Source organism: Pleurodeles waltl, chromosome 11 (genome assembly GCF_031143425.1).
Source record: "Pleurodeles waltl isolate 20211129_DDA chromosome 11, aPleWal1.hap1.20221129, whole genome shotgun sequence".
In the NCBI taxonomy this organism is placed as follows: Eukaryota; Metazoa; Chordata; class Amphibia; order Caudata; family Salamandridae; genus Pleurodeles; species Pleurodeles waltl.
In genome coordinates, this window is record NC_090450.1 from 939,618,190 (window position 1) to 939,635,994 (window position 17,805).

General features: G+C 40.8%; 1 protein-coding gene across 1 annotated transcript in view; it reads left to right on the plus strand.

Annotated features, from left to right (window-relative positions):
* MLEC (malectin) overlaps positions 1-15,631 on the plus strand; it is a 45,465-nt gene extending 29,834 nt beyond the window's left edge. The window contains exon 5 of the mRNA XM_069215053.1: positions 8,240-15,631. Coding sequence (XP_069071154.1) covers positions 8,240-8,469 — 230 coding nt within the window. The 3' untranslated portion in view covers positions 8,470-15,631. The remainder of the gene's footprint in view (positions 1-8,239) is intronic.
* Positions 15,632-17,805: the final 2,174 nt, after the last annotated feature.

The following is a 17,805-nucleotide window of genomic DNA, read 5'->3' on the forward strand; positions in this document are numbered from 1 at the left end:
TAGGCAGAAGTTGTGCAAGTATGCTTACCAGTTCCATTGCCTCTGGTGTGCCATCATCTGTGCATCGCTTGTTTCTCTGGCACCGAGGCTCATTGCATCAGAAGCTTTTTTTACATTTTATGACAGTGATCTAGTGTTATGTTTTCATGTTTGTTAAAATAACAGGCAGGTATAAGGCATTTTTTTGAAAGTAGAGAAAGAAAGTGCACTTATCCAGGTTTGTTGGTGCATCTTGCTTCCACCTCCAGTTGGAGTCTCACAAGCGATTAAAACCGAATTGTGGCTTTCAAAGCCAAGCTTTGTGGACATGTGCAGAGGATGTATTTAAAAAAAAAACAAAAAACAGGTAGTATTGGACAACTATGCTTTCCCATGTGTTTTTTTTTAAATTTATTTATTTATTTTAATAATTTTGCTCTAGCCCAAGATTGCTTCTGGGAGCTCAGAGACTGAAATACAATAGTCTTTGAAACTAACCAGTGGATGGACAAGGTTGTCTCTAGTCTGAATGTCTGTCTAAAGAGAAAGATCTTCACCCCTTTTATATATTTTCTAAAATGAAACAGGAATGAGTAGCAAAGGATGGTGCACACCAAACTGCGTCAGAAGTAGCAAGGTAGTTGGGCTGATGTTAAGTGGAATTTCCCAGAAAAATGTTTTTTGAATTTGGATTGGAAAAAAGAGGAGGGATGTAAACTGTAGCCTAATGATGTAACACAACCTCTGTGTTAATTCCTTAACTGTACAAATATTAGCAGTTTTTTGGGAAAAAAACAGTTGGTCTGGCTTTACTGGGCTAGCACATGAAAACTCAGACATGCAACAAATGCAGTCTGCTGGCACTTTCAAGCCAGCCCTATTGGGTTTGTGGGTATTTGTTTTCCAGTTACATATATTATTTGGATACATTTTATTTTGAAAACAAGCACCAACCTTTCTTCTCTTTGTATTTGTATATAATAAAGAAGCATTCTGGAACTTTACAGATAGATACAAATTGTTAAATGTCGCAGCAAACAGACATGCTTTTAGAAATGCAGGCTGAGCATCCAGCTCACTATATTTTCTTAGAGTGCTTTCATAGTTAGTAGCTAGGATTTGCATTAAGGAACACTGTATACTGTTCAAATCTTATTTACATGGATGCTTATCGTGCCAACAGTTCTCTTAACTGCACAGACATGATGGTGCTGTAAACTAGTAGTTTTCGATTTAGGGGGTTGGACCTACTTGTCCAGTTGACAGTAGGCTTAAAAATTCCAGTCATTGACCCCAGTGCCCTGGACATTGGTTAACAGGAATTTCATGTGCATGAAGATTTACACAAGGGCTGTCTACTTAGCAAAAGACTGTTAAGAAATTGTAGCTCCTGCCCCAGGAGTAGCGTATCAGGTTTTTGTTTCATTTTCCCCAAACTTTCAGTCATGTCCAGATAATACATCAGTGTCCTGTTTCACCTAATAATGTAGCTCCTGCTCCGCAGAACGCACTAGATTTGTGACTAAGACATGCAGGGTGACAAACGGATTCAGATGAAAGTCTATGACACCATCTGAGGAGGAAAAAGATATGCTCAAAACCACATATATGAAAAATCATTGTACCTCCTGTGAAGACGTTATGGCTATCCAGGGCCAACTCATTCAATTTATTTCAGTTTTGATTTATGCGTAGGCTCAAATGGCGAGGCCAGTAATTTGAGCAAGACTACATTTCATTTCCACATGACATTCTTCATGGGTGGAACATGTTAATCACACTTCACCTTCAAGGAAAATGTGTACGCTCGGTTAGCAAATAATGCCCTTTGTAAAGATTCTTTCCATATGCCACAGTAGAAGAGTAATTGACATGTGGAGGATATTGTTAAAGGCCTGTCTTGCCAGTTGCATAATATCCAGCTTGCGCTTCCAAATGACTGAAATTACATTTGAGTACTGCCATCAGTGAGCATAGGCAAACACTATCTTGATCATTGATGGCTCAAAGTCTTTACTCTCTGGATGATCTGAGGTTCAGGGGAACGTTGTACAATGTCCTAAACAATGGTATCAAAGGTGCATTCTCCTAGTGATTCTTGCTTCCTGAACCTGGCTGCGAAGCCTAGCCATATTGTTTTTTAGTATGATAAACAGATCAAGGTATAAATGTGCTCTAAATGTGTTTCATTACACCTGCAACAGCCACTTATGCTCCTTCCAAAGCACTCTCCTTAATGCATATGCTGTTGTGTTTTGAAATTCTGAAAGCTGCACTGCTGGCAGGATTTCAGTTCTGATTTACCATCACAATTCCACAATGTCTAGGCTTCCCGCCTTGCTCTGACATCTTCACTGGAGAAGCCCCCACAAGTTAAGGGCAAAGCACCTATCGCAGTGGAACTCTTGCTTCTAAAGCACACCATAGACTCTTAAGCTCCTTGCCTGATCGGACACTTAATGTGCTATTTTGCAAAGTCTAAGGACATCAAAACATTTGTGAGGTGGGGGCTCACATGGAAACTGGCATTTTGACCAGCAAGTTACAGGGCACCACCCACCCCAACATTGCCAACACTTTTCTTACTATCAGGTATTGTATCTTCCGGAGAAGCAAGGTATCTGAATCAGGGAAGACAATTTCTCCTATGATGGAAACTCTTCAACCCCACCTTCTTTTGATCACACCTCTGAGAAAAGATACCCTTGATACTTCAGTGCTGACCCTCTTCTTGTTATGGACTGAGACTGTCCTGTTGTAATCCACTAATACTTACACGCTCCTTCTGAAGTTCAGGACTTTATCAAACAGTTACCAAGTAAGTGTATATGAAAATGATCTGCTTCCTGAGAAGTGCTGCAAACACCGGTGTGCACTTTGGGTGTTCAATCTAGACACTGGCTTAAACTCAAACCGCAGCACCATGAAACATTAGGCCTCTTCACCCTATTTGAAATATGAAGATCTTCCTGTATGAATGATGATGACTAGAATAGATGAGTAGAAATATGCAAGTAAGCATCTTGGAGCCCTGTTGTACGCTTTCAGTTCTCCACCCCTTCAGATAAACAAAAGAATTGTGTGACAGCATTCTGAATTTTTCTTTTGCTATGCATTCCTTTAGTAGCCTGATAATATGAGAGGTCTTAAACATCACCTTAGGGCTATTTGTTTTCTTTTTGTTGGGGTGGTGGGCCTTTTTACTCTTATATAGGGATTTGAAGTTCATAGCCTTACCATGTTTACGCCTCTCCAGATCATAAAGAGCTGGACAGAGGCACCTTTTTTGTTCGTGATACCACATTTTCTTTAGCAGGCATGCTTACAGCTTGAAAAATGTACAGGAGCTAGTGGAAAAAAAAAATCCTGATGGAGTGGGAAAATCGTTTTTCCATAAAATGCATGCTCATATGTTCCTAGGATCCTCTCTGGCTGAATAGAAAAATAGAACTGAAGAAAGTTGGCTGAAGCCACTGCTGGTTACCTTAAAGGTGGCATTGCCCCACTCCAGTTTAATGAATTTGATTTGATGGTTAAAAAAAAAAAGTAGTCCAGTGCGTTATTCTTATTGGTTCAAAAATATTAAGCTTATCGTGATGAGGATACCTTAACTGGGAACTGCAAGATATGAAGGAGAGTAGAGCCAATCTTAAAACAATAATATTTTCTTTAGTGCCATGCTATAAGTTGGCTCTGAATGGAATAGCAGAGGTTGTTAGGCTGATAAAGTGGGACTAGAGATAAATGCAGCCGAGCTAGCTGGGAGGCAGAGTGACACACTACACGGGTCCTCCTGAAGGGCTTACTAGTGTAAAACTTTGAGAAAAAAACTGGTACCTTATTGATAGCAATTAACAGAAGCGTTCCTCTTACATTCTACTTGGAATTGACAGTGTGTGGTGTTTCTGTTGTCCTTAAGTTTCACAGCAGAGGCACTCAACAGTCTGATCTGTAGAGCGATGCCCCCAGGGAACTTAGGGGTCCTGAATCTGCTGGAAACAAAGATGTAGCGAACACAAAAAGCGACTTGATAATACCAATGGTGAAAGTACAGTCATATCTTGCTTTCATCCCAAGCCTTTGCAAAGAAATCTGGAAGCTAAAAGAGAAGAACTCTGACAAAAAAGTACTCTTTCAGCGCAAGGGCATTTAAAAATGTTGTTTAAGCTTGTCCTCGCGGTTGTGGGCACTACATTGAAACAGACAATGGCGGACATAACCAGTAATAATTTTGTGATGCCATCAAGGTGTACCTGTCCTTGAAGCTGCAGTAGCAAACAAGGAAAACGAATGGGCCCTGTGCAAAAAAATGCAACTGACCTTAAGGCTGCAGCAGCTAACAAGTAAAACAAGCGCACTATGTGCAAAAGATGCATGATCCTTGACAGCGAATATTGACCAACCAAGATAATACAGAAAATCAACCCTACTGAGATAGCATCATTCCATCAACAGTACATTAAAAGATTATTTAGGACTGTGTTACTGTAACTTCTGGAAGAGGATTCAGTTTTGAAAATATTTTTAGTTTTCACCCTTACTCTTCATGAAGAAGAAAATACTGTACCTGAATGTGTTTTTCCGGATTTCATTTAAAGGAAAGGATTTGAAACGGGTTAACTTTCTAAGAAGCTTATATCCTATTGTCTCAGGGTGTGTCCACTAGAACAGGTGGTTGCAGGGCTAACAAAACATGTCTAAATTGTTAATGAAGTGTACAGGATGTCTGTTGCTGCGTCATCCATGGAAACTGTCAAAATCCTATTCATTTAGCATTCAGTGAAATGTTAAGGGAGGACTGGCACAAGATGAGTGCCTTGTTCGGCCCTTCACAAACTGTCCAAGCTAAGGAAATGCAGTTGACTGATGTAGATTCAAAAAGCTAAGGGATAAGAGCAGAACTCGAGTGATTAACCCGTGAATTCTACTGTTTTGCCAATGCTTTATCACTGTTCTATCCTTTTTGAACTCACTAATGCACATTTCGGCCATTTTCTCTGTTTTTTATTTTTTTATTTGGGGATCCAGTACATTAGTTAGGAGGGTGGTAGGGTAGTGAGGCTCAATTAAAGTAATTAATAATGGAAACCCACACAGATCAGCTGTGACATTTGAACTGAAGTGCATGTAGTTAAAGGGCTGTAGTGCTTAGATGGTGACCGATCCACTGAATGTTAGGTGTATGTTTTTCATTCCTTGAAAAAAGTGTTGTTTTAGAGGTGGCCTTAGGGGAAATTGCTCTTAAGTGGAAGTGATGGCAGTCCAAAGTTTGAGAAAAGGAAAGGCACAATGTGCAGTTAACTCGTTTGACGAGGCATATTTGCAATTAATGGTAGATGGTCCATTGTCCTCATTTATATCCACTCAAATTGAAACAGGTAATGGTGTTCTTGTAGCACGACAGGGCAAATTTTGTACTGAACTTGAACACAGTTTTCAACCACAAAGTGTCATCCTTTAAAATGGATTACTTTGACATGCATGGATAATAAACTCTACTCCAGATAGCAAGCTACATTCAGAAAGATGCACAATTAGAAACACCGCTGCAGCTCTGCTCTCAAAGGTGCATTTACTGAAAGCAGGTGGATAAGTGATGTGGACCTAATGCTCTTGTATGACTATACCAGTGTGGCAACTACCCTTTTTGATGCTTCTTTTTCCTCACTTGGATTAAAGGTGGGTGGAGATTCATGACTCATTACTCCCTCCTCCCAACTAGGCAAAGCAAGATTTAAGGGAGGTTGTTTGCTTGCAAAAGAGAAATTATTTTTGGTGATTTAAATACTACACTAAAGTATCCTGTGTATAATTCTAACTTTGAGTTATCTATTCACACAAAGGCATTATTCCAAGAACTTTGAGATTAAACTTTCATAGATCAGAAACATTTCTGTTAAAGGAAGCAATTACTTTTTTTCCTGTTTACATATGTTCTACCAGGGGTGAGTCTCAGCTATATAACCATTCTTCTTGGCTAAAATTATTACCACTAATTGACTCACTTAGATCATATGTTTTAAGGGCAAGTATCATCTACGAGAGTCCTACTAAAAACTAGAGGTCTTTACACTGCTAACTGAATTTAAGGTGAATGCTCAAAACATGTTTTTTTTTTTTTTTTTTAAATGCACCAAAATACAAATTCAGATATTAAAGAATACTGGCATCTTTGATCTTATAAAATGGGTAACTGAGGTATTTGGTAAGTCGTAAATTGTATGGTACACAGGCATAACTTTTTATTCCTAAAATCAAATTATAAGAATTATTATATCCTCCCCATACAAAAACTAGAGAGGCTCTAGCAGTGTGGTGTAACTCCATTAAAAGATTGGCTTTCTGATACAATTACCAATCTTTGTTGTTCAACCCTCTTTCTATACCAGTTTGAAAAGTGCATGGGAACAGCTGGAGTGGTCGTCGGTGTGTACTATATGGCAGTCGACTTTGTACTATATAAAGTGGAAGAAACCACCAAGATTACTTAGTGGTCAGAATTCTAGCTTTAGAAAAGAAACATGAAGAATCTTGATTTAATAAGGATGTACAATAGCAAGAAGGAAGCTCAGTGTAGGCATGTAGGTGAACAATTCACTCAAGAGTGTCTAACTTGAGAAAGGGAAGAAAGCAGCCAGGTGTTTACCTATAAACCTAAAACATAAGAAATGAGGAACCTTGTGGAGTTCTTTTATTATAGAATGTGACTAAATATGCTTAGGGATAAGCCAAGGGTCTTAACGCAGTTGTATCTGGCTCTCTACAAAAGAGACACACTAGATACCTAACTCAGAAAGCAATATTGTGAAACCCTGGGGCTCCTGTTGTTGGGTCTTGAATGTAGAAGGTCCCAGGTCAGTGGAAATGTAAAATGGCTACACTGTCGATTCCTAATAGTTAAGTGTCAAGCCCATATGAATTTACCGTGCTATTTAGCTAGTGTTTTTAATGCATGTATCATGTCCTTTGAGACCAACACATGTCTACATTTTTATATGACTTGGACAAAATATTGAAAGCCCTGTCTCAAACACGGCTGTCTTTTCCAAGTTGCTTGAAGGCCCCAGAATTTTCAGTCTTAAAGGACTTTTAGCCATGCTAATTCAGGAAGCCAGCATCAATGCTAAAGCTGTGTGCGTAAAAAATGGCCTATCTGCCCCCTAAGAGGAAATCATTACCCTTCCTACCAGTTCAGAAACACTGCCACTTTAATGCTCTGTCTGTCACTTCATGAAAATGCTTGTTTTATTTGTAAACAAGTTTTACTGTTCCCAATCCTGATTGCTGTCCTTACTCCACGAATGCCAGTCTGATGGCTATTCCAAAAATTAGACTTGTTCTAATAGGAGGCCATGCTTTTCCTGTGAATACTGCTAAGCAGTGGATTTTTTTCCTTTATCACTGGGATCCCTGACAATTCCTTCCGCAAATTTCTGAAAACCTACCTAGCTTCTGGCCCGTAGGTTATCACTTTACCCATCTGCGGTGCTTGTTAGTGCTGGGTCAGCCTGTTCCTGCACAGCGATGTGGTTTATAAATTCTTGTTCATTCGAGCTTAGACATGCAGACCAATCTGTTTATATTTAAAACAGACATGCAGGTAACAACAACATGAACCAACTAACTCTGATAGAATTCATAACATCTATACATTATAGTGTGGTACACAAGAATCATCATTTCACCTCTTCTAAACACAAAACAGAAAGATGTAGACTGTTGGCACGGGCTGGACAACTCAAGGTTCAGGAAGATTTTATTGTATTAACATGAACTTCATGTCATGGAAACATTGACAGTGCCACCGCTCCTGGTGTAAATTAACACTCTACTATACAGAGAATCTCATTAGTTGGCTCTGGTTTTCCCGTTTGCTGCCATATGAGTTCTGCTTTTGTTCATGTATCTCTTGCCTTGCTATATTGCACATAATGCACTCCTGATGTAATGTTACGCTCTTTGACCCCCCTTAAATGCCTCTACCCTTATTTTCTATGTAACCTGCCTTTCCCACCCCTCGCTTCTAATTACACTGCTATTATGTTCCACTCCCTGCACCTATACAGCTCTCTCCATATCCCCTGTCCCGTAGTTCATCCTCTCTCTGCCAAAGCATTTCTTCCTGCCCCCCCACCGCTTCTTTCATAAATGCTTTTCATGTCTTTATACACTTTTACCATTAATCTCCTCTTCCCCGCCTTTGTGAATAATGTGTGTTAGATATCTGTTTTACCCTGTCTTTGCTGTAATTGCTTTACAGAGGTGCCAAAGTTGCTACCTCACCCTGGCCTGGAGAAGAAGGAAGAGGAAGAAGAAGAAGAAGAATATGAGGATGGCTCCAGCTCAAAGAAGCAGGTTAATAGGAACCGGGTGCAGTCTGGCCCCCGCACCCCAAATCCCTATGCTTCGGACAACAGCAGCCTCATGTTTCCAATCCTGGTGGCCTTTGGAGTCTTCATACCTACACTCTTCTGCCTCTGTCGATTGTGAGGATGGCCTTCCCAGCACTGCTCATCAGCCTGAGGGGCGGCCCAAGGGATGTGAAAAGTAGAATCAATCAGATTTGGTTTTGAATTCCTTATATTTTCGTTATTTATGAACGAGAAAAGTAACCCTTGGGCAGTGGAAAGGGTGTATAGAGGTACGAGGTGCAGGTAGGAGTCGGTAGCCTCTGTTGGTGATTCTTAGCCTTCAGTCCCCTCAAGCTGCAGAGTTCTTGTCTGGCACACTGGACACAGACCCTTCCCTCCTGGTGCAAGGCTGAGGACGTTACAGCAAACGGATTTTGATCTGCGATCTATGTGCTAGCAGTCCAGTGGAGCAGGCATGGGAAGGAGTAGCATACACACAGGGTACTTGTTGCAGCTAATGATTTCTTTGCTTAGTGGAGAAACAGTGTGATGGTAATCTCTTATATGCTAGGTCGTACAGAAAACCCAAGTCTGGCAGCATCATTTGGTCTCTATATGTGACTTTTAAGGAAGAACATTCATGCACATTAGGGGCACCATCAGAAGATTCTCCGAATTCAGTAAATCAGCCTTTCTAGTGAACATTTTGTTCTCTCTCTTCTGGGGTAAAGGCCAACCTTGTACAGATGCACCTGTGAAACAGTCTGCTCTGGTGTGTCAGACCTGCTGTTCCCAGGTTCTGATTTGTTTGTTTGAAGGACAAGTAATTATTTTGATACTTGTAAACATAGAAACATTTGTTTTTTTTATGATGGGTTTTGTTTTAAAGAAATTTCATGTGTGTGCTCTACAGTGCTCTCACTTCTGGTACTTTTCTGATGTGTGGGATTGGCCTTCTCTCTTTTTGTAGCTCCAAGAGCTGCTTCTTCCAGTTGCAGACAAGAAACTGTGTCTAGTACTGCACATGTGCACCCCTTGACATGGCTGGCCTCTAACACTGCCTATGCTTTGACTATATGCCTCCTTCTGTCACTTATCTTTCGTTGACCTATTAGGAATTAAAACCAGCTTTGCTGAGCTACTATTTGTTTGTGTGGTTTCTATGCCTCAGAGCATAGGTAGCCTCATATTTCTGGCCCAAAGTAAAACTGCTTTTTTTGTTTAGTTTTATATATCCTCACAAAGGTATGCTATGAAGTGCTGCTTCACCTGTTTACGGTCTTTGCATGGGTCTCAAAGTCACTCTGTTAAACTTACTGATGCAGGATCGCATCATTACCCTTGGTGCACTGTCTACTTCTGGTGGTATTTGAAAAGAATACTAAACTACAGTTTGCATCGTATGCTGATGCTTCAGCCATCAGCCAAGCTCTGCTGTCTCCATAGTCTTGGTTCCTAATGCCTCTGTTTTCTGCATGATCGTGTTTTCAATCGCTCTCAGATGCGTCATTTCTCTCAATTTTGAGTAAGATAATAGAATTATGAAAGCTTTGTTTCCATCCTGGTATCTTCTGTTTTAGTTGCCTCTTGGACTGACCACTCCATTAACTCAACTGTTTTCCCAATCATCGTCTTAAAAGACTGAAAGAACAAAGTGAAGGTTTCCAAGCATCTCTGCTCCCCAGAACCCCCTTGTTGCAGCTGTTGATGTTAAACACCACCTTAATGTTTTCAGTATTGAACTGGAGCCTCAGTCTACTAAAGGAGAAATATGGGACCTTGCATGTGATTCTAAAAGGACTAAACGCTTAAGGGAGCAAACCAAACCAGATTTTTTTTTTCTTGTGATCATTTTACTTCAACAAACCCATAGTTCAGGCATTGAATTTGGTTTTCAGATGTCTGTTCCCACAGTCTTTGTAAATTCCTCTTCTTTCAGCATCTAACTCTGGTACAAAGCCAAGAACAATGATGTTGATCATAAACACAGTGGTCATAGACTCCCATACTGCCTTTCCTCCTGCTTAATGCTCTGCTGCTTGGTGTGTTCAGGTCTGTTTTTGTTTCATCTTTTGGCACTGTTCACTCTGATTATTTCTCGTCTTATTTCTCGTCTCAAAGAAATGTTCACTTTAACACAAACAAATCAGTTTGCCAGAAATCAACTTCTTGCCCAACAAAAGAAATGGCAACTGCTCCTAATTTTACTATTAGGCGCATAGTTTGAGGCTTTATGGAGGATGTCTTTCCAATCAATTGACACATTAACACTCCTCATCTAGGGCTTCTTGTTTGCTATATTCTAGGAATGTTTGTCTGCAAGTTCTCTAATTCCCATAGACCCAAGCTGGCAATTGATCTCTGCTCCAGTGCTTCTGACAGTAGACAGACCTCCAGATAGCCCTTGAGCATAAGACTTGTTTCTGTGTGGGTTACCTTTTTCCACGTGAATGAAATGGTCTCTGTCCAACAGATACATGAATGGTGCTAGGAACATATTCCTAGAACTATGTAATTTTGCTTTTGAGGTTTTACTTTGTACTCTTCCAAAACTATATTTAACGCATTTGGAAATTAACGTGCCAGGCAGTTTCTTTTTGTCAGATCCAGGCTATGAAGTAGTTTTTCTCCATGATGGCTGAAGTCTGCCAGATTTTCAAATTAGGCTGTTTAGCAAGCAAAGTATCCAACCATTGTAGCCTCTGAGGGAACTTGCACCTCTGGAAAGTAATGTTCTTAATGGGCAGTATTACTGCCCGCAAATATCTGTGAGCATCAGGCCCTCTCAGTTGGACCCTTAAGTGTTTTTCACAGTGTCGATGACACACACCATAAACCTGTTCAAAGAGTTATTCGTGTTTGCACAACTTTGTTCTTCAGGAGACTGACTGGAGCAGAAAATCTCTTGCATGAGACCTTTTCCCTTAGAAGCAATCCTTTAATGGTATCTTGGGTTTGAAAGCGAGGAATGCCTTTGTGTTAAATTTTCACTTGTGACATCGCAAAATGAATTTCATAATATGTTGTACAGGTCTAAGTATCATCCCAGTAAGTAAATAGTAAGTGATCTACATCTAAAGGTTACCCTTGCTTGATCTTGCAGTTGAAAGGCTTGTGGATTTGATATGGATGGAAATGGTAAATTGTCATGTTAAAAACCTATCCATTCTTTGTAATGCAAATATCCCACACAGGCACACTTCTTAGGCATCTGTTTCTTAAATAGTGCTCTGCAGTATTTCTGGTTGCCAAATGTCAGCGGCCTTTGACTTCCAAAAAGTATTCTTGCACATACCACTAGAGCCAATGTAAAAATTGCTTTCCAAAGAAAAATTGTAGACTTGATATGCCCTTTGTAAGCTCCAGTGCTCTTGCTTCATCCATTTAAGCTGTTCTTTTTCATGATCATTGCATCACTTTCCAGAGTCTTAGCGCTTGTTCTTTCGTTTTGCTGGTAGTCTGAGGTTAGGATAAAGGAAAATTATGTAGGATGGCACCAGTTTCACTGGCTTCCATTCCCCACACCCACCTTTCGTCACCTCTGCATGTAGTTATTGATTAGCGTTAAAAATAAACAGAGGAAGTTTTGCCTTGGCAGTGTGGGGCTGGCCACTTTAGTGAGGGACATGCATGGGCAGTACTGTAAGACCACTTTTTCTCTTAATCCTCTTACTCCCTCCAGCTAATCCCTTCCGAGGTGGCCTCTTACCCAGAAGTTGTTTCTGGTTAGGGCACGAGGTGGCAACTGTTCCTATACATTAGTAATTGAAGTGGGGCAAAGAATGGACGTGTGCTGAGTAATTGTGAAGGTAACCTTTGCTAATCACTGCCTGCTTGTGCTGATATCTTTTCTATACAAGTTGTTCACTTTTCTTACTGGCAAAACAACTTCCACCAGGTTCCCCTTCACTTTTTGGGCTACATGGGAACAGTGCAAGGGTGAGACTCATCTGCAGAGTTGATCCTCTTGCATGAGTCTTTTTGGACTCAATATCAGATTTGTTTATTTAGCTGAGCAGTTTATCCCTTGTGTGTTGGTTAATGGGGTTATCACAGTGCCTCCAGGAATCTGCCAAATGCTGTTTTCTCAGTACCTGTCAGCAATAATAGAACCACTCCATTTGCATTTTTGTGCCACTCCTAATGATCTTGTTTTGTTCACAATGCCATTTGTAAAGTAACGAGTAAAGGGGCCTTTGTATAGCCACCCATTTGTTTTCCCTTTGCTGGAAGGTTGATTTTCGGTCTGGAATTGTTGAGCTCAGCCTGTTCAGGAATGAGGAAAAATGCCTGCCCTTTGACCTTGATCTTGCCATAGATTGTGTGAATATCATACTCCTAGTTTACAGATCCTTCAAAAATGTGCTGAAACAGTGGTCATCTATTTTGTGGATGCTGTTCCCTTATCACAATGTTGCCTTTACTCTGAGCATCCTGTAAGCACAGTATTGCCATTCATCCACAATAACCCCTACCACACTTTGCTATGTGCCTTTGCTGTGCTGAAGGCATGTGTGGTTCCAGTGGGATCTTCCTTACTTTTTCTTTGCCTTTTTGGTTCCCTTTATGGCAACCTTTGTACATGCTCCGCTATAAGTCTCAAAGCTGTTGATATTTATGGAACAAATGGGAATAAGTGGAAGTGGCATCTTCATTAAGGTATTAAAAAAAGGCACCTCTAGAGGTGAATAGGAGGTTCCCCCCCCTTCACTCCTCATAAACCTGAGCAGTTAGAAGCAACCTCTGTTGTCATCCTTTTGTCAGGTAATGTCTCTAGTGTTGAGCCTCATCCCACCACCTTGTCCACCTCCATCAATTCCCTGTCACTGTATTTGCATTATGCACATATGTTTATGACTAGTCAGTGTGCTCCTTAACTGAATTATGGGCATTCAGTGATCAAACTGTCATCCTTGTGTTGTGTTGGAAGTGCATCTCCCACCAGTTATTTCTTTCTTCCCCTATTGTTGGTTTCTTTTTTTTTTCCCCTGTCAGTCTGGATCACACGTCTTTTTAGTTCCAGTCTTTACTTGTCTCCCAAATCATGAATGAGATCCCCAGGGTCTCTGCCTACTCTGGCTTCTGAGTGTATTCATCCTTTCAATTAATCCCTTCTTGTACCACCTTTTGCAACAAATATGTATATGTCTCCTGTTACTACATTGAAGCCTTCTCTCCCACTGATTGGTTGACAGATTTGTGGGTCCTACATTGTAATCTAGTTAAGGTCATCACAACATGGTTGATCGAATGGGTACTTACTTGTGGAGTCAGTAGGTGGTTAGGTAGACTGGAACTGGCAATTAGTTCAATAATGCCCTGTATGCCATTGGAGGTGCAATCACTTTACTGGGACTAACCCTTGTACTTAAATATGAATGTAAAACATTCTGGTTTAGGGCTCTCCATTAAGCACTGTTGTCCCAGTTGTTGAAAAGTACGAGTTATTGTATAGTTGTTGTTTTAATGTTATTCAAACCAATTTTCTCAAAATATCTTTACTCGGACAATTATGAATACAGATGTTGGGTAGCCAGCAGGGTGTTTTGCTCGCACGTGGTTGGCCCTAAAGCTTTTTCAAGACTTATGTAAGAAAGTTAATTTTTAAAGCCAGAGTTTCATGTCAAATAGTAGTCTTTTTCTTTCAGAGTTAAGAATTCAGCACCCATCTATGCACTCTGTTCTGCAAATGGGTGATCTTCCTGTTTGGTAACTATGCCATTATTTGTATTATGAATGGGTAAGATGCTAAATAAGCTGTGGTTTTTAGTATGATTTATTGTAGGGTGGAGTTCAACTTTTTCAAGTTCTGTTAAAGAGTGGGAAGCCCAAGACCTGATTTTAATGATGTGCACAATACCATTATTTTTCATTCATGATTGCTGCCCCTGAATTCATAATGAACATTCAAATGAAACAATTGGTGGTCTAGTCCTGCCTTTCTCAGTTCAGTAAGTTTTATCTTTGCTTGTCGGATATTAAACATGGCATGATCATATGCATTCTGTTGCGATTCCTGGAAAATCTACATTCACCAAAGACTGCTAGTGTGAAAGAAAGGTGGTCAGGCAGAATTCCAGAGGCACAAGTATCAAGCATTTGGCCTCTTTTACAAGTTTTAATTTCTAGTATGTGCTTCTACTTTCATGGGCCTTTTTTTTTTTTTTCTCTTCAGACGTTTCCAAGCCCTTCTTACTTAGTGGAGTGGCAATCTCCACTGTACTCCCATGGGGGCTAATGGCTTTGTTCTGGAAGCCCGATTGCGCTTGACAGTGTGTGTGTTTGAGAATGAGCTCACACCAATTCAAAGTGAAATCTGCATTTGCGGGCACGATTTACAGATACATTTGTATTAACTCAGTCTTGCCATGTGGGCCTTTGCTGCATATAATTTATTTTGAGGGGGAAGGGAGAGATGTGGAATTTGAGTGGGGTAAGTTTGTTTTGATTTTTCTTTTTTTGACTGGATTGGCTTTGTTGCCTTTTTATTGACCTTTGTTTTTTTTTTTTACTTAAGTGCTTTTATTTGAAGGAAAGAAACATTTACAAACTCTCTATTCCTCGTCTCTATTTCTTCAGTCTGAAGGTGAAGCTTGTCATATAAATAGTGATGCACAGTGAAGCCCTGTCTTGAGAGATAGGCGATGTTGATAAATAGAGTAGATATGTATGAAGGGACTGACAATAACAGCCAGCCAGTTAGTTTGTTTGTCTGGCCCTATTGACTGCGGAAACACTTAAGAAAATGTTTATAGGTGAGCATGAACTGTAGGGACACTGGGTTTGTTTTTCATCCCAAAGATTATAATATTTTTCCTTTTCTTCAAAGAAAGCTGAGCCTTCTATGTGCCCCTTTAAGGCCACTCTGAGACCCAGCTGTTGGGCATTAGTGATGAAATGAGATGCTTTTGCAGAACTGCAAACCTATGGTACTTGTAGGATGCATATTTCACCAGTGAATGTGTAGGGAGGATTTCCCTGTTCTAGGGAGATGAACACATGAAAGCTTCACATTCCTTTGTAGCACAGGAAGTGAACCTTTCATGCATTGAGTGAAGATACCAAGCTCATCTGTTATGTGCTTTTACAAGGTCGATGTTCTTGTGTATCAAATGTGTTCCTTTTTTATGGAAGGAATAGGTTGGGGTGTGTTACTTTTAATTTTTCAGGTACTTGTAGCTGGCTTTTAATTTTCCGGGGATGTTTTGCTTGAGGGGAATGTTCTCTAATGACTCGTGCTGTCTGGCAACTTGAAGTTATCAGCAGTTTGTTAAAAGAAAATAAAAAGAAATTATATTGTCCCTTCGGCTGAAGTGTGTTCATTTCCTGAAAGCACATTTACTTTTTTTTTTTTTTTTTTTTTTGCAGGGATGTGGGGTAAATGTGCAGAAATTGGGGCTGTTGATATTGTGATCAGCTGTAATGCGGGATATTCATTATTGACCATCTGCCAGATTGTGGTTTTCACGTAATGCAGTCCTTCAAATTCAGCCTTATCATTCACTCCTTGTTGATTTGACATCTGTCTCAGCTGTAGGATAGATTTGCAATTCTGTGTTGATAGCAACTTTTATTTTAAGTAATGGAATCATCAGTGTGAATCTGCAGGCTAGTACACAGGTAGACAGATGCATGTTCCCTAGTTGCTAACCGCTAAAAGCCAAGATAGAAATTTTCCTGATAGTGTCAAAACCCATAGTCACTGCTTTTCAGAAAGTAGTCTCCATGAGCAGTGAGCTCTCCAAGAGGCAACAGATAAACACGGGTTCAATGTCATTTTTCAAGTGCCCAACCTTAGTATTCACTTCATGGCTAGAATTTTGTGGCTCCTGGTTGTAGTATATGGCCCAATGATCAGCTGCACACTGCAACACTGTTCCTCAGACTACCAAAGGGCCACATGAATAACATGTAAAACGTTTTGAAAGCTACTTACAAAATTTGAAATACTTATAAAGCGCAGATGCTCACCCATAGGGATGTTGGTGCTGAGGAGTTACATTCCCTCTATCAAACGCTGCATCTCGAACAGGTCTTTAAAAGCTTCCTAAATTTCAGGAAGGGATTCCCGATTTGTAAATGGAAGGGGACCTGCTACTTAATTTAACCACTGCTGCAGGCTCTTCTACCCAAAGTGATCCTGCAGAATCTTGGACTAATTGCCAAGGCTGCTTTTTCTGAGTGCAAACAAATTTGGAGAATAGAAAGAAAATCTTTTAAACAACCACCTAGATTTGTCTCCATACAGAGCTTGAAATCTAATCCTCTCAATTAGAAAAGGCGTATAATCCGCTTAAGGGTACATTGTTGGAATGTGCAGGAATTGGGGGTCCTAAAAGGAACAATATAGCGTGTTGTCTCACCTTAAGCGCCTTAGTGTTGGTATTGCATGCCTCTAGGAAATCCACCTTACTGATGCTGAGCCCTTGAAAAAAGTAAGGAAATGGATTGGGCAGGTATGTTACACTAATTATTTGTCATTCTCACAAGATGCTGATCTTGATTGCCTCTGGGGTACCCTTCGCATTGACCAATATAGAGGCAGATGTTGAGGAGCAGTATATATTACTACAGGGCAGGTTGGATGGTGTGGATGTGGCCTTTGTGAATACTTAAGGCCCCAATGTGGATGATGAGTCTTTTTATTCAATAGTAGGGGGTGTTGTCACCGGCAGTGGAGGTAAGGTTGATATGGGGTAGGCAACTTCAGCTGCATTCTGTTCTGGATACTGCGCTTGACTGTCTCCCACCACAGACACACACACACACACAAGTCCATAATGACGTCCAAGCCACGGAAGGTTAGGGAACAGCTGGGGCTATGTGAAGCCTGGAGGGAAGCACACAGACAAAGCGAGGGTATACATGCTTCTCACTAACGCATGGTACCTAAGGCAGTCTTGATCTTGCCTTATTGGCTACAGACCTGCCCCCAAATTGCTGGATGTGACGCGTCTGTCCTGATATCTTGGACTGTAATATGGAACATAGAGGTTCCCTCCTGAAATATTACAAGATCCTGTAGGCAGGGATACACTTGCGGGTGCCCTGACTGACCAATTTGAAATTAACTGGGCCTCCACCGAAGCCGGGCATTGGAATCGGAGGCGATGAAAGCAGCCCTGCAGGGACAATGCGTAGGATTATCCTGTGGGGTGCGCCCCGTTATGAGAGCTCCTCCAGAAGGAGTAAGCCTTAGCAGAGTTACAGTGTCCCACCGGACGATGTGGCTGGTCTCCGGATGAAGTAGAAATTCAGCGTCCAGTTACCTCGGTGAGAAATCGACTCGAGAGTTATACCCTGAAATCTTATCGACAGTTGCTATCTAGGGAGGGAGACACTTCTGGGCAGCTCCTGGCATGGGTGCTCCCACACAGCGTGCCTCATTTTGTAACTGAGGACCACACAAGGGTGGGATGTATACAAGTAGGGTGATATTGTGGCAACTTTTAAGGAGTATATGGAACAGGTCTAC